Source organism: Buteo buteo, chromosome 20, assembly GCF_964188355.1.
Source record: "Buteo buteo chromosome 20, bButBut1.hap1.1, whole genome shotgun sequence".
Lineage (NCBI taxonomy): Eukaryota > Metazoa > Chordata > Aves > Accipitriformes > Accipitridae > Buteo > Buteo buteo.
The window spans coordinates 12,701,055-12,726,139 of record NC_134190.1 but is presented as its reverse complement, the minus strand read 5'-3'; the positions used below and the strand labels follow the sequence as shown (position 1 = coordinate 12,726,139).

The 25,085-nt window shown below is 39.0% G+C and overlaps 1 protein-coding gene across 17 annotated transcripts in view; it reads left to right on the top strand.

Moving 5' to 3' along the window:
* FARS2 (phenylalanyl-tRNA synthetase 2, mitochondrial) overlaps window positions 1–25,085 on the top strand; it is a 248,742-nt gene that overhangs the window by 58,757 nt on the left and 164,900 nt on the right. For 16 of the 17 annotated variants that reach the window (XR_012653691.1, XM_075052079.1, XM_075052073.1 and 13 more), the window contains 2 exons: window positions 7,380–7,539; window positions 15,114–15,245. Coding sequence is in view for 16 of the 17 variants with exons in the window: in XM_075052079.1 (XP_074908180.1) it covers window positions 7,380–7,539; window positions 15,114–15,245 (292 nt within the window). In the remaining variant the exon portion in view is untranslated. The remainder of the gene's footprint in view (window positions 1–7,379; window positions 7,540–15,113; window positions 15,246–25,085) is intronic. The other variant, XM_075052081.1, reaches the window with a different exon arrangement.

Sequence of the window (25,085 nt, the reverse complement as noted above, 5' to 3'; positions counted from 1 at the left end):
AATAATTCATGCTGAAATTTCCCATAAACTTTTAAAAATGTCCTTGGACTGCTATCAAAGAACATCTGAAAATCTATTTAGACAAGTTTTCAGTATATTTAAAAATATTTTAGGTAATTATTACCTGAATGTAATATATAGAAGATTTAGAAACTAACTAATAGAAATAGTTAAAACCAGTGCCAAAGTAGCTTCCCAAATCTGCTTCAAAATTCTGGACACAAAATGAACTGTTCTTCTTAAATAGTACCCCCAAATAGTATTTCTTCTGTATTCTCTTCCTCCACCATGCCTGCTTTACTTCTAAAGGGTGTATAGATTATTTTTTTTCCCCCCTTCTATGGCATATGGCTTTTTTCTTTTTTAATCCTTTGGGTTGGCAATATTCATACTGCTGTAGTCAGGTTTGAACCGGCAAACTTTCCTGAGTGGATTATAAAAGAAATTATTTCTGTGCTATGCCGTGGTCTTTGGTGTAGTTCTCTATTTACCACAATTTATGGAAAAGAGGAAAAAAAAAAAATCAACTAAATTACACTTTGTGCATTTTAGCCGGCAGAGGGAGCCAATATAAACCCAATGGCAACCGCAGAACATTTTTCAGTTGACAACAAATAATGTTTACATATTGGAAGGAGACTTCATAAGGTATTTTATAGTCTGTACTGAATTATACATGAATTTTAAGGGGAACAGATGTGAAAACATAGGAATTGCTCCTCTAATTTAGTAACCTTGTTCCAATGGAGGCCAATACCAGATTGTTCAGATGAAGAAATGATGCTCTCATCAGGCTCGTTTGTGCTAACATCTGAAAACTATAAATAGGGAGACTGTGAAGAAGTAGTAGGGATACATCTTTATTTGCCATTGAAATATTTTTGGTGGAAATGGCAACTTTTTTGTTAGGATGCAGTAGAAAACTGTAAATATTCCCGTTAAAAGTAAGGACTGCTCCTCCAAAGCAGTATATATAATTGCAAAATAATTTCGATATTGTGACGTCATAGTGTTTATATCCTGAAATATAAAGACTCTTGTCCTAGGTAATATAAGTGTAGATTTTTCTCTTATTCATATAAATACATACTCCTTTTCTCATCTTTTCATACGTGTGTACTGTGGACATATTCCTTGTATATTGTTAAAAGAAAAAAAAAGGTTGCTTTCATCCTTTTCCTTATGCTTTGGGGTAGGTGTGAACACCTGATTGATCTACATTTTTGTTTACTCTTTTTTACTCTTTTTTTTTTTTTTTTAATCAATGTGTGCCATCCTAGGTTTTCACTTGCAAGACTAGTGTAATTAGGTTTGACTTCTCCAAAATCCCATGTTACTGCAGCTTTGGACGCTGTGCTTCTGTTCTGACATTGTATCAAAGGAAAACTCCTTCCTGTCTTCACTTTTTTTAATCCTCATATGTAAAGGAATTTAAATAAATTTATAGTGTTTCAGGGATCAGCCTATTATATAGAGTGATTTGGAGCATTTACAGTATGTGCGAGAATATTTGTGTATGTAACTGGGAATCATAATAGCAATGTTTAGCTGGGCACCAAGGAACAAATACTTAAAAAGGCTTAAGTGGCCTAGGAAAGGTCCTCCTCTTAGCCCTCCACAACTTGAGGATAGGGAGATGCTCATCCAGGGGTGACACAAGACCCTGAAATGAGCCTCTGGAAATCCCCTTTTCTATGTGTTTCTTCCAATTTGGGTGATGGTCTTCAGCTGGCAAGGATTAAGGCTTGTGTGAGGAGTCAGTGACTGCATAGCCAGACGAGATGGATGTGGAGCGTCACAGATTGGTGTGTCAGTCCCTCTGAGTGAGGGCCTTTATCTCCTATCGTGTAATAGCATGTGTGAATCAGCGGGAATTTTGGATTTCCTGGATGCTTTGAGTTAATAGTAACGAAGTAGAGATCCATGCACTTTCTTCTGTAGGTGGCAAATGATGAAATAGATTTTTTTTTTTCTAATTTTTTTTTTTACTTAGGATGGATACCTACCACATATCTCCCTACATGGATCCATGCTTGTGCCATATCCTGATGCTACCACTGCATGCCAGCTGTTGCTGTACCCGCATCTTAAGCACATCTTGGCATGGGAAGTGGTGCAAGCTGCATGCATTTGGTGAGACACCCAGCTCCATAAGTTTCAGGTGCTGCTGCCTCTGGGATAGTGTTTGAGGTGTTGGTTGTGAGGAATGCATCAGTCCCAAGGAGCCTGAGAGATGGCCCCCTTCTCTCAGGGAGCAGGGAGGAGCATACAGGAGCAGGAGCACCTGAATTAGATCCACCACGTTAAGAAAAAGAAGAGCAGTGTTACTTTGCTAGAATATTCTGAGGTAAATTTATTCCTGAAGCTGAAATTTGGCTGAGTGGTAGGAATAAAGGGCCTGGCTAGTTCAGGTGGAACTGACTTCACTCTTGCGGATGTCTACCCGAGTTGTGAATGTTGTATTATTCAGTATTTTCCAAGCTGTGGTGTATAAATCATGCTATAATAAATAGAGCTTTACTGGTCCAAGGACCCACATTTTGTTCTTTGTTATTTTTAGTTGAAAATTTGACAGCAAAGGGCATCAGAAGGTCTGTGAGATTTTCATAGTGGTCCATGGTCTAGAAAGTTTGGAAGCCAGTAGTGCATCTTTTATTGCAATGACTTTATATAAAATATTTTTTCAAACTTTGTCTTTGTCTCATCCAGCTAAAAAAAAAAATCCAACCATGCTTTTCAGAATAAAGCAGTTAAATTCATTCAATGTGATATTTAAATTGTGCAGGAAAAAAAAAGAGCAAAATGTCTACAGGTGTATTTGGGAAGTCTAGGGTGCTTAAAAATAAAAGAATTTCTATTGCCACTGGAACAGAAGTCTGACTATCATATGTGTCTCGTTATAACTGACAACTGTGTAGCAGTGTTGCTTTTTCTTTGCTGTTCCAAAACATTTGTATGTTTTTCCCTTATGCATGGTGATGATTTTGGGGTTTTTTTTCAGAAACACTTTGATTAGGTTAAAAAAAAAAACAAATAGAAGTAACCTTTCTTTTCTGTAATTGGAGGACCAAAAATGGAAGGATTCAGAATTAAGGTGACCTCCTGCAAGCTTGTTGCTTGAAGTAATTTTTGCCGTTTTTTCCCCAAACAAATGCTTATCTATATGCAGCAAAGAGCATTCTGTCATGCAGACGATGGGCTGTGTATGTCTTTGTCACCTGAAACTGCCTGGATGGGGGTGCAGGTTTACAAGTTTCATTGTCCTGGAGGCTGATTGGGACTGGCATTAGGTTTTCTTTTTGATGAGCAGTCTTCAAGTGGCATTCCTGATCCATCGGTTGAGTGTTACAGCACATTTAATACGTTGTGGAAATGGTTTGCTATATGTAAGTGGATTTAAAATGCAGTTGTTTGTTCATTTGTAGGGATATTTACCAGGGCCAGTGAGTCAAAATGTATTCAGTGTGGCAAGGTTGAGTGTTGCCACATGCAGATCCTCGCGTAGAACTAGTCCTAAGTGCTGGTTTGTCTGTAAGTATAAGTACATGAGCATTATGTATTCATTATCTTAATTGGTGGTGTATGCATGACTGGCAGGAGGAATACACAACTGCATTGTGGAAAGACAGGATGTAGCTACAGATCTTTCTGATCTGAAACCTACTATGATTGCCATTCTGTAAAAAGACATTTGATCTTGGACTGAATCCTAAACATAAGGATAATGAAGTGATGTGAGATTCAAAAAAGTCTGTCAAGTGACTGACAAAATTTTGGGGTCTTCATTGAAATCATGCATGTGACTTCTGTCCTCTGTGCCAGGCTGAGAAATACCATGAAGTACTTTTAAAGGAGCATAGCTCTGTTTGTATTTGTCCATGTAAACCCCAGTGTCTTCTGACGATTACATGTTACCAAATTTGACTTTATCCTTATTATGAGTTAAGTTGTGAGTAAATTTCATGCCGCGTGGTAGGGTCACTTCAACTCCTTTCTGCCTTCCCCTTTGTAGTGCAGCATCAGTCAGATATGCTGATAAATCCTGGTAATTATTAACTTCTGCATGATGACACAATATTCAATGTTTTGCACACCTTCACTTAAAGAAAAAACTTCTTGTCCTTACACTAGACAGACTCATAGGGGCTCAATTTATGGCTACAGGAAGTTTCTTTTCTGGCAGTAGTAGTAACTGATCATATTTAATACAATAAAATAGTGCATTTCATTTTAGTCTGCACTGAAAGAATAAATGTATGTGAAATTGTGGCATCTTGGACGTGTCAGTGTTTTATGCAAGACTGTTAGATTTTCTCTATTTGCTCAGATATAATTGACACCACAGAGGAGTGACTGGGTGATTTTTCATTTTATTCAAGCTTTGACTTTCTTGGCTTTCTGTATATAGAAATGTTGAAGTGCTTCTAATCCAGCACATGTACTTAGCACACAGTTCAATCATTGTAATAGTGAAATTGGTGTATCAGTTTAAAGCTGCTCATATTGACATAGCAGTGTTGGTGAATGGAAAGAAGGGAATAAATATTAATACAACTGTAAGGCATCTTATTTTCTCAGTAGAACCCTGTCCACAGCTGTGCTGGAGTTGACAAGAGGTGATGGGGCCTCTGTGGAGAATACCAAAGTGTGTCTCAGTATGTCAGGTATGCCTGACTCTAAGGGGGGCTGTTGCCTTGCCGCTAACCTGTCTTTTGGGGACTCCCCTAAGGCTGTGCTTTCACAGCCTGTGCAAACTGGCATAGATTCATCCCTGTGCCAAAAGTGGCCCAGCCCTGTCCCACGTGCCAGCGTGTCTCAGTGCTACCAGTATGCTGAGAACTTATTACCGAGCTGAATTTGACTGTTTTCATGTCCCTCGGTTTCTTCTGTTCTCCCTGGTTACTTCTCATCCAGATCTGCCTCCCAGCCTGGCTCAGTGCACCGCTGCATGGACACTTGTCCTGGCACGGATAAGGAGATGGTGCATATGGCTGGTTTGGCAGGATGAAGAGGCTGGCAGGTTAGAGGGCTGTGGTATGACTAAATGTATTTACTCTAATGGTTCTTGCACATATTTTATTGCCGCATCTGATATAATCTACTAAAATAGAATTTTGCTTGAGACAGTAATTGCAATATCAACACTTCAGGAATAATACAGTGGTAAGGAAAAGTACTTCTATGTACTTGTTGATGCAAATGCTGTATTTTAAAGGCAGTGTCCAGACTATCTGTTCCTTGCAGCAGCCTGAGGAACTAGTTTTAAGCTGGGGTGTGAAGGGAGGACTGAAGGGGAAAAGGAAGAAGAGAGTTTCATGTCCTAAAATACTGTGGATGAGGAGAATAACAAATACATTTTCTATGTGTAAATACAGTGTATCCTAGTCCAAAGGGGGAAAATCTTTGGCCTGAAGGGTGTTTCTGGCTTACTGAGGGTAGTATCTTCTGTCAATAGAAAGAAAAAGTATCTACCTGTAGAGGATAGTTCAGAGCAGGTTCCTGTGTGAGGGACCCTGTGCCCCATAAGCCTAAGATGATTAACCTCTCTAGGCTAATGCTGGTCTCTGTGAATACCCCCTGGTTTTCAAAACCGCATGCTGGATGACTGATCTGCCCTGCTGACAGTGAATTAGTTATAGGGTGAGTATCATCTGCTTCTTCCAACCAGTGCAGAAATAATGGTAGTAGGAAGAAGGGGGGTTAATCTTTCAGGTGAGCAATTGAATAAAGAGTCTGTTATTTAAAATTGTAATACTTAGCTTTGTCAAGCTGCTGCCTTTTGATTAGTAAAGGCATTTTTATTAGACTGATGGATTTCTCTTTTTCCTTTTTTATTTTGTATTTTTCTGCAGCGCACTAAGGAGATTAACTTGAGAGGTGTTTTCTCAATCTGCCAGCCAAGTCTCCTTCTGACTAGCAATACAAAGTTAAATGCTACTGATGGGATTTTTTTTATTCTCTCAATCCATTCTGCTGCTAGTTTGCATGCTTTCTAAACTCAGACTCCTTCTGCATGCGTTGTGTCTGTAAGAAACGTGCTAGAAGCTAGTCTTAATTAATTGTGCCCAGCACTTGTAGGCTACCAGCGGTTCACTTAAACTTTTTTTTGAGCATTTAGTGCACTGAAGGCATCAAACTGCAATTAAAACAACTTCTGTGGGCATCCATGAGTTGTTAAGGTTACACACTGTTCATGGCGTTTCCCGAGTAAGAGCTAGTTATGCTGGGAGGCTTAATGTGAAGAAAATCTCAATGCGTGTTTTTTCCCTCTGTGTGTACTTGGTTGGCTGTGGGAAGGTGGAGTAGGAGGGGTAGGAAGGGGCACTAGAAACACTTTCACAATTAGCACTCTGTACATTCCATTCCAGACTTAACAGAGTTGGATTTTGTACAGCTATAAGGTTTTCCAACAAAAATACTCTTTAGAGTGTAAAACTGCCTGCTTGTTTCCCCAAGACACAGAGCCTCCAATGACGTGGCTTAGCGACGCTGGTTTATTGGTCTCTCTGAGAGGATGTAGATTTGCTGGTATGTATCTGTCTAGATCGCCTGGCCAGAAACATATGGGGATGTACAGGAAACAGAAATCTTCAACTTGCAGCAAATGTGGGGAGCAGCCTCTACATGAAGAGCAAGCCAGTTGCATCCCAAATACAGCCTGCGCCTGTGCTTTGTAATTTATCTGGAAACCCCAGACCAAGACCATGCCCCATAGACAAAATTCCTGTACACAGAAAGGTGCTGTGTGTGGGAAAATGCAGGAAAATGCTAGTCCTTAAATGAATAAACTGTACCCAAGATGAATCAAATATAAGCAGCTGAAGGTCCCATTAAACTGCCAGGTTGTGGGTGGTTTTGTTTGTTTAGTTGGGTTTTTTTGGTTGGTTTGTTTGTTTGTTTTAAAGTTCATTTGATTACAGCTTTTTAAAAGTGCTGGGTTTTTTGGTATTTCTTTTACATCATTCAGTTACTAAAATAAGTTGAAGCTGTGATGAATGCCATTGTGTATTATAGTTTTGGGGTTATAATTTGCATATACTGTACAGTGTACTTTGTTCTGCAGAATAACTTTCAAAGTAACAGCATCAGAAAAAAGATGTTTCCTTTATAAATTAGTATTTTTCTGTAGCTAATCATATTATCTGAAGATATGGTACAGAAATGAAACAAATCTTATTGTTCGAATATTTCTGTTCTTGTGATGATTTATCTCTGTGTTTAGTGAACAGAATTTGTATAAAGTCACAATCTTTACATAGCTTTTCATGGTGCAGACTTAGCAGGTAAGATTCCCACTAAAATCAATAAAACTTCATTCTCTGTTTTTGTTGATAAAGTCATTAATGCAAAACACTGGTGTTTTTGTGGTTTTGTTCTAGTTGTTCTCCAACATTAAAGATGGTGAAGGTTTACAGTTGTTTGAGCAAGGTCATCGCACTGCACACAAGCAAGAGTGTCACACCATGGAGGCAGTGAGGCTGGTGGAGTTCAACCTGAAGCAAGTGCTCACAAAGCTCATGACCCACATCTTTGGTGATGGTAGGTTCTTGCACCTTTTTTCCTGGTCTGCTGATGGCTGTAAGCATCTGGACTTTAGAGAACCATTTTGCTGCATAATAAAAACAGGAGGCTTAGGGGTGATGGTGACAGCTTGTATACTGAAACAGCCATGTGGGTTTTTTCTAATGAGAGTTGTAGTCATTTTAGGAGTCTTCATTCATATTCTTTACTATTACATTTTTGTCTTAAATTTGGTCAGAGTTCCATCCCAGTGTCTTTTAATGTCAGAGTTACTGGCTACTGTTTGGCCTTTCAGCTGTAATCAGTACTTTATTTGTTATTGTTCTTTAATACTATTATATCCACATCTTATAAAATTATTGAGCACAGCCCAACAGGCCACACACTCTTCTCTTGGGTTTCCTGAATACTGGTGCACACAACATTGTGTTGAATCATCAGGTTCATGTGAAGAGGTTTCGGTACACAGGGTAACATAGTGGGCATGAATACAGGTAGGAACATGTGTCAGACCCAACTACAGGCGCTCGACTGGCAGAAGCCATGTTTTAGAGTGGATGTGGTGTGGGTCCTGCGAGAAGAGACGGCTCCAGCTCCAGCATAAAGCTTCTGCTTTGTACTTGTGAGCATCCCGTGTCCCCGGACAGAGTGTGACTGTGGCGTCGCAGCTGGGACTGCGTCAGAGCTGGGTACCACTGGGCCCAGAGCTGGGCAATGTTCACATCTCGCACAGGCAGCGAGGAACTTGACAGAAGGGGTATGTACGTATGTGCATGTGCTGCTTTGCTGCATATGCACTCAAAGTGCCGTTTTCCTCGTGCAAATAAATTAAACCTTGCAGCTGAGGGGAGATGGTGTTTGCTAAGTTTGCACCAAGCTGAAAAATAATTGTTGTTTGGTACTTAGAGTGGAATGAGGAAAGGTAATGAATGTCTGCGTATAGGAATGAAATATCCTCTCCTTGGAAATACCTGCTTTTGGTTTCAGGAGTTGAATTTATAAATGGCCTAAGTTAAAATTGCTACGTTAATGCTGTTTCCTGGCAAGGAGGCTTCTCTTCTGAACTGATTCATTTTTCTGTTGAGGAAATACTGGATAGCATTAGAATGCACAGGTTATGCTGGCTATTTTCAAAGATCTTTTAAGATGCTCACTGAATTTAGAGCAGTAGTTTCAAGAGTGGATTGATAATGGTAGCAAGTCCTGTATATGACTGCTTGAATATTTGTCTGAAATTATCAAGCTGAATTTACAGCAAGCAAAACTTTTACCAGTTTTTGTTCTATCCCACCTGGACAAGAATTTTTTAAGTTCTTGAGTTCATTTTTTCTTGTGGTTGTATTTTACTTAACAGTGGCCTTTTGAAACATACAAAATTAGGATCAAAGTGAGTAATAGTTAGAATAGTATTTTTTGATCAACCTCAGATGCTGAGGATGTTGTTTAAAGTGAGCAATTTCTAGGAGTTATTAGTGATATCTGAGACTGCAGTGACATTCTTCTCTAACAGCTGACAGATGCTGCACTTTAAGCTTCAGTATGTTGGCTATTACTAATTCTTCTATAGTGCACACAGTAGCTAGAAAGACATTAAAAAAACATTCTTAAGTGATCATAAACCTACAGACTGAAAGTAGGTGCTGCCTTCTTACAGTAGGGATTTTCTGGTTTTATCCTCCCAATATTTTTCCTGAAATATAAATACAAGATACAGATAGTGATTTAAATATCTCTTTTTTTCTTTTCTCTTTTTTGTTCCACATTCATGGAAATGTGAAGTTCTTTCGCCTTCACCTTCTTGATCTTCTTGTAACCTGTCAATACAAACTGGAAGGTAATAGTCAAAGAAGCAAACTTCATGCTAGGCACTCGACACGAGATGGGTGCAGTGCAAGTGACCTGGGGCACACATAATTCAATTTGTCTTTTGACAGCTGCCATCTTTTAATTTTCATTTTACTCCCTTAGATTTTAAATTAAATTTAAATGTATTTTACTGTATTTATTGCTCTTGGAAAAATTTTGTATTTTTTCTTCTTGTGAATATTCCATAAGACCCCATGTTCTGTTAAAAGCAAAAATTTCATTCCTTTTATACTTCCCATCAGGTGTATTCTTTGCAGCCTGTACTGTCAGCAGAATATTGCAGTGAAGTTGCACATTTTTTCTGGCAGGGTATTGTGATCATAGCTGCAGTAAGCTACTGAAATGTTGCATTGTCATACAGTCAACTGTTATTCATAGGCAGATTGTTTGGATTGCAGAATAAGTCTACTGTGCAAGTTAGTTTTGCATAAAGTAGTTTAGGCCTTGTCATGGTTTAAGCTCAGCCAGTAACAAAGCACCACGCAGCTGCTCGGTCACTCCTCTCCCTCCCCGGTCCTGGTGGGATGAGGGAAGAGAAAAGCTTGTGGGTCAAGACAAGGACAGAGAGGGATCACTTACCATGTATGGTCCATGGGCAAAAGACAGGCTCAACTTGGGGAAGAAATAAAATAAAACTCTAGACCACCTTCCCCCCACCCCTCCCTCCTTCTTGTCTCCATTCCCGATTTTCTCTACCTCCTCCCACAAGCAGTGCAGGGGGACGGGGAATGTGGGTTGGGGTCAGTTCATCACACGTTGCCTCTGCCATTCCTTCTTCCTCAGGGGGAGGGCTCCTCACTCGTCCCCTGCTCCAGTGTGGGGTCCTTCTCACGAGAGACAGTCCTCCATGAACTTCTCTGGCATGGGTCCTTCCCATGGGCTGCAGTCCTTCAGGCACAGGCTACTCCTGTGTGGGCTTTCCCATGGAGTCCCGGCCATTTTGGGGGGCATCCCCCTGCTCCGGCGTGGGCTTCTCTCTCCCCGGGCTGCAGGTGGGCATCTGCTCCCCCGCTCCCCTCCGTGGGCTGGGGGGGGACAGCCTGCCGTCTGCTCTCACCACGGGCTGCAGGGGCATCCCCTCCTCCCCCTCCTTCCTCACTGACCTCGGTATCTGCAGAGGGGTTCCTCTCACATTCCAATCTCCTCCTCTACTGCAGGTTCCCCTTCTGAAATCTGTTCTCCCAGAGGTGCTACCACCATCCCTGATGGGCCTGGCCTTGGCCAGAGGCGGGTCCGACTTGGAGCCGGGAAAGCTTCTAGCAGCTTCTCACAGGAGCCAGCCCTGTAGCCCCTGCCCCGCTACCAAAAACCCCACCACACAAACCCCAAAACAGGCCTGAAGTCCTGGACTGGGATAGCTGTGCTTCTGCAGTGCTCCCCTGGGAATTTACCAGTTCAGGTTGATGATAGATTGAGGATCTCTGCAGAAAGGTCAGATCACTGACCTGTTTTTTTTTGTTTGTTTGGTGGTTGTTGTTGTTCTAGGTTAGTTTTCATAATATTTAGCGAGAGTTTTGCTTTATTTGACTCATCCCACACTATCTGGATACTTTGGTGTTGACTGTATATGCCAATAAGCAATATAACAAAAGTTGCTTAAAGATCACTAGGTTGTCATGAGGAAAGTCAAAGACTTCATTAAAATCTGCACCTATATTTATTCCCAAGGCTGGTCTTTTTATTTCTTCCTGGCTTTGCCAACAGGCAACAGATATTAGAGGGGAGAAAAGATCTGGAGCATGCAATCGTCTTAAATACTTGACAACGTAAGATAGTGGGGGTTTTTATGACATTTTTCTACTGGTATGCCATGCCTGATTTTGCATTCTACAAGTGATGGACTTTCAGTTTCTTTCATGAGATTTTGCTGTCAGGAACCTATTTAAAATATTATGCCTAGAATCACCTTTCTTAGTTTTCCTCTATTACCCCAAGATATGGTGCATATTTCAAATCCACTCATTTAACTTACACCTCCATCTCCACATGCAGATCTATCAGTGTAGGAAGTCTGTTCTGTCTCATTTTAGTTACCTTGTAACGAGGCTTTCCAAAGTTAGCTGTCTTAGGTTTCCTCATAAAGTTAGTCAGTCTTTCCCAACTCCAGTTCTTTCTCTAACCCTTCTGTAGTTTGCCAAAAGCTTTCTGGACCCTGAGAGATTCAGAAGTAATCTTACTATAGCAAATGGGATAGAATGATTGTGTGCTGGCTCTGTGACCTGTTGGTTAATGTTAAATGGCTCAAAATTCACTGCTGTCTCATATTTATCCACCCAGTTCCTTGGCACTGGTAAGAGAAGGTGGGAGGGTGAAGAATGCCATGCTTTGACTGATGATTCTGTCACTGCTGGTTCCCACTGAACAGCCACTGGATGTCTTTTAAATCAAACACATTGTTCTGCTCTTTCTTCTTAACTCTGTTGTACTGATATCGCCTTAGAGTGCATGGAGTTTAGAAAGAAAAAGAAATATCATGTATTGAGGACGTAATGGTCTGGCTAATAACTTCTGAAAAATGTGAGCTAACGTAGGTTTATGGGCAGCCAGCTCCTGTCTGCTGCAAGCGAGATGAATTAGCTGAAGCAATGAGGTGCAGAGTACTTACAAATCGACACACTCCTCAAGTGGGCATGGCTTGATGCCTTCTGTGCTCCTCAGCACCCACCCTGTGCTCTTTTCCTTTTCTTTTCCATAGATTCCTTCTCTAAAAATAATCCTCACAGCAACAAAAAGAATTTCTGGCCAGTGAAGACCATCTGGGTCTCTGGCTTTGTTGCTTCTGTGCTGTAGCTTAGCAATAGGCTGCTTTAATGTGTTGGGGTTTTTTTCTTTTCTTTCTTTTTTTAGTGCCTTTGATCAAGCCTTTTTCATTATGAGACTCAATTAGGCTAGCACTGACAGATACTTGTTTGGCTTAATATCTGATAACACCATTACTTTTGAGTGCAGGCTATGACCAATTCCTTACCTGGATGCAGTACTCAGAAATAACAATAACTATTCACTTTTTCCTTACTCATTGGAGATGCAACATGTAAGTTACTAATGGACATGTACACACTGGAAGGACTCCCGTGAATGCTGTGAAATGAGCAGGTGTCCTCTGCTAATATAAATCATCTCTTTGAACTAGGGAAATTACTGAGTTTGTATCTAGTGATCAGTCTTTGGTTAGATTCAGCATTGTGCTCTTTTAAGTGCCTTTGTGTTTTAAGACAGATATGCATTTCTTGGCCTCCTAAAATTTCTAGAAAAGTTCCTTTTTTTTGCCAGCATTTCATAGGCTCTATGTGAAGAAATAAATTAGATCTAATCAGGTAAATTATATAGTACTACAGAAAGCCTTATCTTCATAGTCCTTTTAAGTCTTTAATAGTTTAATTTGCTGAATGTGAGCAATGTCCTTTACTCCTTGAGAATATATTGAGCACCAAGACAATATTTTGTATCTAAATAATAAATGTATCCATGCATTCTGTGACAGTCTATAGAAATGGAGTTAGAAGGCTTAATCTTGCTGAAGGCTGAGCACCTTCTGCTTTTCAGTAAAGTCTTGCAGAGCCAAAAGTCTGAAAGAACACTTGAATATAAACTACGGAGGTATTCCCAATTGTCCTGGCTACTGTATGAATAAAATAATTGTGGTATATGGGATTAACTACTAGTTTAGAGAACAGAATGGAGGTGAGAGTTGTTTCTTCATTGTCAATTTTTGTTTTATTCAGATTTTTCTTTGCTTATTTGCATTTAAAACAAATTCCTCTTAAGTACTAATATGCATTAAAATTCAGAAATAAAAAAGAGCTTTAAATTCATTTTTTTTACCTTTTAAAATTTATTTTAATTAAGAACAAAAAGCAGAGAAATCCTTTTTTTCCTAGAGCTTCATTCTGAAGTAATCAGAGGATTAAAAAGAACCCATTATCCAAATGTTGTTACTGAACATGAAACTACTTGAATATTCAATGTCATTCTTGCTGCAGTTGCAAACTTTGCAAGCTAAATGAAGATATTTTATATGTGCATGGCTTTACAGTCAATGTAGAGTTGTACAGCCCTAGGATTAAAATGCATTTATACCAAGATCAGGAAATTAAAAAAAATGTTTCCCGCACACCGTACTGTTGTATACACATGACTTTTTTCATCTATGTAATTTTTTTTTATTGTTATGCAGACAAAAAAGCAATAAAGTGATTGCTGTAAGTCAGTTACAAATGGTATAATTGCTAATACTTCCAGTTTTCTGAGTTCTGTGTGTAAAATTATCAAAACGCTTTTTTATCATTCATATAACTTTCTGAGGTTGATTTTTAACAGAGAAGAGAAAATCTAGAAGTATCAATGTGTGTGTTTTGAAACCTGCCTCTCCAATTGGAAGTCCATAGCATCTGGAAAAGTTCCCCGTAACTATTAGGTATTTTATGTTTTGGCTATGTATGTATGCTTTTTTTGTAACTTACTGTTTCAGTTTCTGTAGCCACATTTAATGCTTCACAAGTAATCAAAGAAAATCCAATCCTTGAGGCTACAGAAAATGCTTTAATTTGAAAAACTCTCAGTATAAATCATGCAATTTCATTTTTTAAGTTCCTTTTATGAAACAAAACCCCAAAAGCCTGAACATCAAGCCAGGGGTGTTAACAGTTATCATCACCCACACAAACTTTGCTGTGCCCCTTATTTTCAAAACTGGACCTGCCTGGTTATTAATGATCCTGTGAAGCTGATTAGCATTTCCTTAAATGAAGGGAAAGATGGGCTTAGGGTTAGGGCATTAGCCCACAGAATTTGCAGTTCAATTCTCTTTCGAGTTTTTATGGTTCATGTTTCCAAGACACTTTTTTTTTTCCTGACGCCTAATGGCTAGGAAAAAATTCTTTAGTGAAACAAAGCTTGTGTAAATGATTACAAGAACTAAGAATCATCAAATAGGATGAGGGCCATGACAACACCCCTGCTTTTGGCAGCACAGTAGACCTTGCCCTCTTCTGGCTCCGCTGCTCTAAGATGCCAGGGGTTTCCTTGCTCTGCACAGTGGTACTTGCAGAGGTGCTGAGCTGGGGAGGAGGGAGAGTTACCCAGTGGCACCTTTCATATACACTTCACATCCACAAGAAGTTAAACTCTTGTCTCCTGGGTGCAGAGTACTCAGTGTGTGTTGGTATATAGCATACCTTAGTAATGTACAACTCTGTGTATATATATTTATATTTCTGTGTATTAATATCTATTTTTAACTTTCATATTTAAACATATACAGAAAGAGTAGCTTTGTATTTTAAATGGGTTCTGATGAAAAAAAGTACTTGCCTAGCTGATCCATAAAATACTAAGTAAAAATTAAAGACTTAGCTTTTCCTGTGGGGAGCAATTAGTCATTTCCTGGTGCAAAGAATAACAAAATTACTGACTTCTCCATGGTCTTGGCTCATTTTTGTTCAATGCCAGGTGGTTGCTACAGTTTGACAAATGATTGATTTGGTTTCAAAGGGTGCTTGAATTACACAAAGCATTTTTCGTATTAGAAAAGACATGGTCATTTTTTTCCACAAGTTTTAAGATTTATCGCCTTGCACAAGTGTTGTAAATTAGTTTTTGCTATTTATTTTCTCTGGATTGCTGTAATTGGTGTCATTAGTTGAAGGGCAAGTTTTACAGATGGTTGGAGGGATGGCCTTTTATGCATACACCCTTCATATTTTATTTTTTAAACACTGCTACAGGACTGCAAGTCAGATGGGTAGACTGCTACTTCCCGTTTACTCACCCTTCCTTTGAGATGGAGATCAACTTCCAAGGAGAATGGATGGAGGTCTTGGGCTGCGGGGTCATGGAGCAACAGCTAGTTAACTCAGGTACTGAAACTCCTTTACTTCATTGACATCTCTATTAGCAAACACTTCAGGCACAATCAGCTTCACAGTCTGAAATGCCCCGTTCTCCCCTGGTGAGCGCAGACATCTCTGTTTGAGGCAGCCACCACAAATAGTCTTCAGGTGGAATGCAGCCCTTGCATGCTATGATTTGAGGGTAGCAACTGAGCGAGTGATCTGGAGCCTGCAAACAGAAAGCTTGCCTTTTATTTTGTGCAGTAAGGAGACAGACAGATGTCAGCTTGAAAAGAGAAGCTGACGAATTAGGGTGTACGGGTTTTTTTCCCTTCCAAGAGATGTCAAGTACATTCATAGTTACGATTTAAAAGCAAACAGCAAAATAAGCAAATAGTGTCCCCTAATATTAGGAATATCAGAGTGCTTCTGTATCTCTAAAGTATAGAAAGAGGAATGTGATATCTTTCATATTGCTACTTGGTCAAGGGGTAAATGATAGGTTGCTTTTTGCTTTTGGTTTGTTTCTTTTCTCCTCAGGTTGGTTATTTATGAGGTTGTAAACTACGTTAACAGCAAGATCATTTATTTTAATTGAAACTATTATACAGTAATGTCACTTGATGATTTTGCTTTCTAAAACTTACACATAAGTACAAAAGGAAAGGAGAAATTGGTGGGTTTTTTCTGATTATTTTTATATAGAGAATTTTACGTGCTTGCTTTTTCATGAGCGGAGAATAGGCAATTCTTTGTAAGCACAGGGCAGACTGCATGTGCTCAGACCTCTGTCATTCAGTGTCTTCCAGTACTATTTATTAGGTATTGGGAGCCTTTTGGAATATGATCCATTTAATTCTTGCAAGTGTGCTTTCAGATAGCCAAGTATATTCAGTTGACTTTTTTTTCAGTTGGTTTCCTAAGCTATTGTTTTATTTTCATGGGCTCTAAATTCTTTCTGTTGAAGTCCAAGTACGATAGCTATGAATGGCTCAGTTTTGGCCCCAGTTATTTGGCACAGCTTATTTTCCTCAAAGTTTGCATGTATTTTAATGTGATCATTTTCCTTTTAAAAATATATCCTCTTCCAGAGTTTCTGCCCAATGGGTTAATGGTTTATACTAACATTCTTTCTCAGGTTATTGTGTTCATGGTGTGGTAAATATAATACAGCTTCTGATCAGCCTCAAAAGTGAAAGACTACTGTGTAATATTATTTTCATCAGATGTAACACACCAATGGCCAGGCTTTCTTCTTGAAAAGCTTTTATGTTGCTCGGTTCTTATGTTTAGGTTCTTTTAATGTGTGTTAGAAGAACTAAACTGTGGCCTCAAAACAATTACTGTATGCATTTGTGTCTGTGTGTATGTGAATGAATGTACATGAAACACCAATGGTTTCTACAGCGGTCGAAGTTTTCTGTTTACTCTGCCTCAGCTCTTTTTCACCTTTCTGAATTATGGTCTTCAAAATTATATCCCTTCTGTACCAAAACTCTACTAACTATTCATTAAAATTGTAATCTTGAAAGAACTCGTGAATTTACTAACTCAAGTCTAGCTTTTGAATACTTGTAGACTTGTATTATTAAAACAAGCAAACAAAAAAGAGATTCTTTCACTTTATTAGCAAGATATTTTTAGAGGGTGCAAAATCAGTTGTGGAAGTGCCAGTCATTTTTTCACTTCATTTAGAGAGAATTGAGCTTTATGTAGCCACAGTTCTGTTTTTCCACTCCCTCCGGTAGCTCTGCAAAAACATTTGGCTACAAAAGCTGAGTCTAATGTATCTCAATGTGATTTTATTGAAGCATTGGAATCTATTTACCACAAGTGAGGAAAAAGTGTGGCTAATAATGCTGGCTGATGATTAGCTTATTTGGTTTAATGTAACAATGAGGACAAAGTAGTTCATGTTTCCACTCAGGTAAGGAGTCAAACACCAGTCTTCCCTGTTTACTGCTGCTCTGAGTATTCTCTTCTTTAATCCTCTTTTGCAACAATTTAAAACCCCAGTAGGTTCCTGGCATGCCAACTTGCATCTATTTATGGTGAAGCCAGGTTTGCTATTATTAACCCACAGATTTTTTTGAGTATGTTATGGCAGAAAGCTGCTTTTGCCCAAAATTGAAAGTCCACAAGTCCCGAAAGGAGATTCTCTGTGGAGATGGATGAAGGTGAAAATTTTCTTTCCTAGCTCGTTCATCTTTTTTGTTAGCAGAACTCAACTGCCTTCCAAAGCCATCCCACATTTAAACAGTGGCAGTTTTTTAATAGTTTATTTTTTTTACCTTTTGAATATCCTTAATGCCTCCAGTATCCATGATCAACAGATATTACGCTGGTCCTATGCCCCTACATTTCTTCGAAAATCAAAGTTTCAATTTTAAAGCCTTCCATTTTAAACTAGTGCTGATCAGCAGATCAGGAATAGGATCTTTGTCATACTTGGGAAGGAGGCCTGTGACTTCCCAATAGCTCTGTCCTTGTGCCTTTTGTTCCAAATGCTGCCTGTTCATCTTTATTGGGGGGAGGGTTATTTTCAGTGGAGATTTCCTGGCAAAAGAAATTGAGGTGAACTACCCAGAAAAACCCTAGGTTGTGGTTTGGGGTTTGTTTTGTTTTTTGTTGTTATCCCCACCATTTGTTTACTGGTAAAGAAATTCCTTAACTACAGGTAAGTATCCCATTGCCCAACATGAAAGCCTGCATCTAACCTCAGAGCACTGACTCACTCCACAGACCTGCTCCCTCTGATGAGAGAGTGAACACTGGTGCCTAAACCTAGATGTTCTGTCTCTTTGTCAGATGTCTAGAATAGGCACTGCAAACTTCCTATTCCTGTCTCAATCTCTTCAAGGGCTCTACCAGAAAACAATGCAGTAGGACTGAATGAAAAAAAAGATATGTTACTCTTTTTTTTTGGCTGGCTAAGATGGTGCTGAAGAAATATTTCACTCTTGGTGTGCCAGTTGACCAGGCAAATGCAGACAGATCTTTTCATGGTGTACTGCACAGCTTGCTGATTAAAAACTGGAGAAGAAACTGATGAGTTTGCAGATTATTTTTTTTTTTTTTAATATGGTCTATAACATTTCTAGTATCTTGCAGTTTGGGATTTTTGTTTTATGGGTATTTTTCACTTGATATTGACTATTAAAATATTTATTTCTGAAAGGTAATGTTTGCTGGCAGGCATTGCTTTTTCTTCCATAAGACAATATTTTCCTAAGGGAAAGGAAGAGAGCTTTTACCTTCAAAATCCTCAAGTCCTTTTGTTTTGTGTGTTACTATTTGAATACAAAAGACTGGTTTGTGATGCAGTTGGAAACAGTCACTCAAAACAGAAGTTGGATATGCCTGGTTAATTATGGTGGTTATAATTTAAACAGTCAGCATGCTTCAGCGCAGGGGTTTTTTCTTTCCATTTTTGTTTTATTGAAAATATATTCATATATGAATATATATGAAACAAGAAAAATGCAGAAGGACTGAAGAAGCCTTGTGGAGGGATGAAAAGACAAGGTCCATGCTGTGAAGGGGCCAGGGTATTAGCCCTAAGTAGCTGTTTCTTTATTGAGATTTTTTTAGTCTTGAGTGAAGAATTCTATTGTAGCTTTAACATGCTGTGCAATCAGCATTAAATTTATTGTTATTTTCTGAAAGACAATATCATATTGAATTTTTCTGATGCCTTCTTACCTTTTGGAAGGAGCTGTTCTTTGATTTCAACCACTTTTAAATAGAACGTGATACAGCTATTTAGTATTTGTAAATAGAAATGCATTGTTTATAGGGAAAAAGTATCAAATATGCTCAAATGTATTGATAGGTACTCTCATCACCTACTTTCTTTCTCTGTTCTTTTTTTCTTTTGAGGTCTGTGAAGAGTCTGTGGTCCTCTTCTTCTGGTTTTGTTTTGGTTTTTTTTTGTTTGGATCTCCCCCCCCCCCCCCCCCCGCCCCCCCCGCATGCTTCTTAAGAAACTAGATTTCTAGTTTCTGACATAGATCTCCAGCGCACAGGTGTGATAACCCAAATATGAGAGGCAACAGAACAAAACAGCACTTTTGTTACAACTTTGTGTGTGGACTTCCATAGTGCTTTATCTCACCCTTGAAATTTCACATTCTTAAAATGTTAAACCAGATTAGCATTTGCCCGGGGAGGGACAGACAGCCTCATTCTTGGTCATTCACTGAGTAGTGGTAATGGTCCAGTCTTCTGAACAATTCAGATTTTCTGTGTTAACAGCAACAAAGGTTTCTGCTGTCTTGGTGTGTGGATGAGCAGATAAAATTTGATAAAGGACGGTAAGTACCACTTCCATTAAAGCCAATCCAACTATTATTTTTTAAGAGTTATTTGCATTCAGGAAAGTCTCCTACTACTAACAAAATGGAGAATATGGTGTTATTTACTATTTTCTAACAGTGATAGTTGCTATTTTTAAAAGAAAAAATATACCCTATGACTGTTTTTATATAATTGTTGAAGAAATATGCACTACTGCAAAGATGCACAGAATTCTAAGGAATGATGTTACATGTTCCCCTAAGGCTGATGGCGCTAACTAGAGCAATTATTTGGTATAATGTGAACGTAGAAGATAACTATTATAATCAATGTTCAATAAGAAGTATAAAATCTAACTTACAGTATTGTTTAACTTTCCATTTTTATGTGTGTTTCTTTTTCATCTTAAACTGTACCTGAATACATAACTTCAATAGGAATGTTATGTATGAATTTTCACATAAAGAAAAGTTTATTTTTATTCTGGTTAACACTGGGAAAAATACAGAAACTTTACAGTGTAGTAACAAGTACTTAGTTTTAGGTCCATGATGAGGATACAAGGAAATTTTATGGTTCAGTAGAACTAATATCAATTAACAGCACATAAGGTATTTATTTCTGTGCTTCAAGAGTTTATTATCCAAGATTTGCAAAAGTTTATTGGTAGGTGCCAAAGCTCCCAAGTCTGTATGGAGTTATATGATGCAAACCTTTGAATACAGGACGTTGCTTACTCAGAGGCTGCGATCACGTAGTGTTGCTTAGTACCTGTACAATTGGAAGCAGTTAGGGTGTGATCCTTTGCTGATTGAAATCAATGGCCACATTCTCAGTGCTCAGTGTTGCGGAATATGTTAGCTGGGGTTGGAAGCAGGAAAATTGGACTAAAATTTACCCCAAAACCAAGAGACTATAAACCCCAATCATGTAAAAACAAAACCCAAACAAACAACCCACATCTCCCTCAAACCCCCAAACAAAACAGAACGACCTATAAAAGAGAATTCCGTAATTTTTTGGTAAGACTTCTCATGATGTTTTTGAACTCCTGAGGGATGCAAGAGAATAACCAAAGGGTGGCACACCAGATCAAACCAAAGTCCAGGACATCCTTGTAGCTCTCTGTCATCATGGCACCCCAAGCAGTTGCCTCAAGATGAGTAGAACAGACATGGTTATGCTGATCCTTCCCTGATATGCTCCTGCAGCTGTCCATTTCCTGAGCTGAAAATGGTATGTTTGTTTTCAGTGGTCATTATGGATTTTTTTCCATTCATTTGTTGAAGTAGTTTTTTGAGTCCCAGTTACTGTATGCAGTGCCTTGTAGCAAGAAATTGCATAACTTAACTTGCATGAGGAATCACTTTTTTTTTTTTGACCATCAAGTTAGAGTTACAGTTAGAGCTCCTTCTCTCTCATGTGAGAAGAGACAGTGAGTAGCTCTTTCTTTTTCTTTGTTTAAGACACTCAGGATTTGTTTAGATCTCAGTTGTAACTCTCATCACTGACTTCTTTCCAGACCAAAGGGTCCTGGTCAGAGAGTCACTCCCTGTGTGGGAGCCGATTAATCTGTTCTGATAGTCGTGATCATTCCTGCCTGCATCTTCTCCAGGTTTCTGCTCTAGGAGGTCAGTGTGTAATGTTCAAGCTATGGGCTTACAGTGTTTTCGTACACTGGCATAAAGACTTTGCATTCTCTTTTCTGATAATTCTTAATATTCATTTTGCTGTGTTGACCTTTAATGAGCCTTGAGGTGAAAAATGAAGGGAGGTTTTGGTACGATCGCTGCCGGAGATGATTGCTTTTGATCACCGGCTGGTGGTTTGAAACATTCTGGCACACAGCCAGCCATCCAGCTCTGGATGTGAGCTCAGGTTGAGGTCTCGTTTCTGAAGGCTATGAATCATGAAGGCAGATGTCTTTAGGCTACCAGTAAGAGGAGTTGGTAAGCCTTTCCTGCTGTATGTAGATTTTTCTACCTTCCACGTCAGAAAGCAACATTGATATTTACGGTCTTAAGAAACCCATTTTATTTTTTTTATTTTTGCTTGTCAGCTTGAATGTAGTAGGGAATGGTGTAGGGGTTTGGAAGAGGAAATGTCAGCTTTCCAGCATGAATAGTAGGAGACTGTCATGGCGTTGGCAAGGAAATGAGCAGGCACTGGGCATTCCATAAGGTTATGGAGGAAACTTTCTGTCAACAGCTTGCATAGAATTACAGTTTTAAAAGTTGCTGGGCAGTCTTGGTCATCCAATTGTGTGTAATATCCTGAATTTATAGCGACGGTAGTTTTCCTAGTACTGTATTTCTTGTTAATTTTGTGTGTACTTCTAATGAAGAAAAAATTGCTAACCTTGTCTAAACATCTTCACGAATACTGTTAAACACGACAAAAGGAGTTTGTCACAACTTCTGCAAATCAACATTTTGTTTTACAAGGTGGTAGCTTATTTGTCATGAGTGTATTCTATGGTGAAACCTGATTCTTGAAGTGTAAGTCTTTCCCATTTGGAAGCCCTTTTACAGATCAGTTGCAGGACTTCTTTCCAAAATTTAAATAGTACTTGGCCCAGGGCTGCCACCTTCAGCCAAGTACAAGTCTTAACATGTAGAACTTGTTTGGCTTCAATGCTGCAGTAAATAAATCTTTCTTTACTCATTTATTGAAGATCATCAAAATTGATGTCTGAGGGGAAGTAAGAATTCTAAGTTCTTAACCTGTCCACTCCTTTTTGTTTTGTTTTTGGCAAAAGGATTATCAGTTTGTACAGTTCTCCATGGGCAGCAGATTAGTAGTTAACAGAAAAATTGTGTCAATGTTACCTTGCAGACACAGGACTCCTTTTTTTTTTTTTTTTTTTTCTTTTTCTTTCTTTTTTTTTTTTAAATTTATGAATATGTTCTTAAATATTAGTTATGGGTGAGCTAGGTTCATATATCAAGCAGCAGGGGGTGTTTTGGGGAAGGGGAAATTTAATATCTTTCATCTAGCAGTTTTTTTCCTGCTCAGCTCTTGCCTGGTAAATTACATTAAAATGTTGGAGCAGATGGTGCATGTGGCTTAAATAGTATGCAGACCCATGTTCTGTCTATGCTAACAGCTCTCTGCGGGGACCTTGAAATAGTTAACGCTGTACTTGTCTATATGGATATAGTGTATAAAGGTAAATATAATGCATTTAAAATACATTCCTGCAACTCTTCAAGGTGAAGTCAAAGTTACAGAGGTATTGGTGTCTTGAGCACCTGGGGCCTCCCAAAGAACATGAGGTAAAACTGTTGGATGGGCTGGTTCTTCCCACACAGTACCTCCAAAGCAATTGAAGTCTGCTGTATAAGCTTCACAGCTCTCCATCTCAAAGCTCTCAGGGGTTGAAATCTGTTCTTTTTAGGTCACTGGCTGTCTCCTATGCAACCACATCACCACAGTACCTTGACGTCTCCCAGCCCTTCCTGTGCTTATTCTCCTGAGACCTAGGAGATAGTGAAGTGTCGTCATTCCTTTGTTACGGGCTGGAACTGAAGCACACAGCAGGCTGACACACATACAGACACACGCACGCTGCAGACAAAGGCTTTAGCTGCCTTAGTTAAAGTTAGCTTTCTTACAGTCCTTACATACTCAACAGAGAAAGGAGGTCTTCCAGTGTGTTTTGAATGTATGGAGGTTGTGCTGGGCAGCCTCTTTCTGTAGCTGGCTGCAGGGGGAGCCTGGCCTCCTAATTTAGGCAAGTACCTGACGGTAAAGTGAATATCCCACAAAGAGACAATGTCTCAGATTAAATTAAATTAATGGGAAATTGGGAAGCATCTGAGTTTGAGTGACTTCCCAAGGGTCTCAGAAGTTGCCTGTGGCAGAAACTGGAGTTGAATGCAAGCTTTATATCTCAGCTCCTGGGTCACCTTTGTCTCAATTCATCCTAGTGATTTACATTTACACATAAATATACATACATTTATATATATATGTGTGTATATGTATAAAAATAAACAGAGTGAAACAAATAAGTGACCAAATAAATACAGAGTGAGGCAAATTTGGCCTATTTTGATTTTTGTTTGTGTGTGTGGTTTTCTACACACACACACACACACACACACACACACCCCTGCCCAGTGTAAACAGAAAAACTGATTGTCACAGCTGGCTAATTTGAGAGACACTGTTGAGCTGGCAGGCACTGAAATTTTGCTTTGGCTAGCCAAACGTGGAGCTGGTGTGGAGTTGTGGGCTTTTAGAGAAAGATGTGATTGAATTTTTGTCTGTATGCTGCAGCATTTCATATAGATACCCAGAAATGTATGTACGTGGCACATCCAGAGAAGTCTGTACCTAAGAAAATGCTGACCAGTTTAAAAGGGAATGAGTAATAGGGCAGAGGACCTGATTTTCCCTAAAAGTCTGTGGTGATCCAGCCTGTTTGTACAAGGAGAGGAGCTGTGATTGTAGTCTCCTGGGTGGCTACCAGCAAAACAGTTAAGCATGTGCTTGACATTTAACCTTTGAATAGTTCATATAAACGTGTAGTTGCGTAAGTTGAGGGAGTGGGGGGGCAATTAGCTGTCCTTAGTTGACTACCATATCTCCTGGCTGAAAAGGAATTGCACATAGCCAGTGACAACAGAAACATCAGCTGCTTTCTTGGCATCTTTAAACTAACAGTTAGTACCAACCTCCTTCGTGATCGCAAACCTAAGTGATGGCTTGCTAGGCATCCCAGTCCAGCAAAGGGAACAGATAGGGCACTGCTACGTATTTACGTGTGAACTGGGCCGTAGCTTGTGCTTTTAGTTTTTGCAGGATTAGATCTGGACTCTCAGGTTCAAGTTTCTGAAAAGCATGTATTTTTAAGTTAGGATGACTTTATATATAGAAAAGCTATTTCTTCTATCTCCTTTCATCCCACTTGAAAAAGAAATTGGAGAGAGTTTATTTCCTGCTTTTGGATGAAGATTGCCTTTGGGGTCTGATCTTGTTTTGGTTTCTTTGGAACTGACTTGGAAGTAAGTCTTGGTCTTGCCTTGATAATTAAACCAAAACACAGAAGTGAGTTGCACAGAGGTGATGCTCCAGTCAGTCAAAGGGTGCATTGTTTTATTTGTTTCTCTTCTTCTGTTACCTGTGGCTACATGACCAGGTCTGATGTGCGTGCTGTGTTATAAAGTTACACCTTTCCTCTGCCTTTCCCTTTTCCTTGTCAAGACAATTTGCCTGTTGTCTCCTACTTAATTTACAGCTCTATTTTTAAAACTTTTTTCATCAAGTTTTTCATCCAGAAGGAACCCATAAAATTTTTGAAATGTTGCTTTCTCTGATTTTATTACCTTTGACAGATTCATTATGTATGTTAGAGTTCGTGTTCTTCAACAGAATTAATAGAAACTTACTCCCAATCTGTATGTGTTTGTGTAGAATGAACAAATACAGTATTCCATTTTATGACAATTCTATTACACCTATTTCTGGAAAATGTGTTATTTATTTACAGGGGTGTTTTGTGGGAGAATAAGTATAGGATTGAATCTTGAACTAAGTAGTTATTATAGAATTTGGATGGCCATTTGA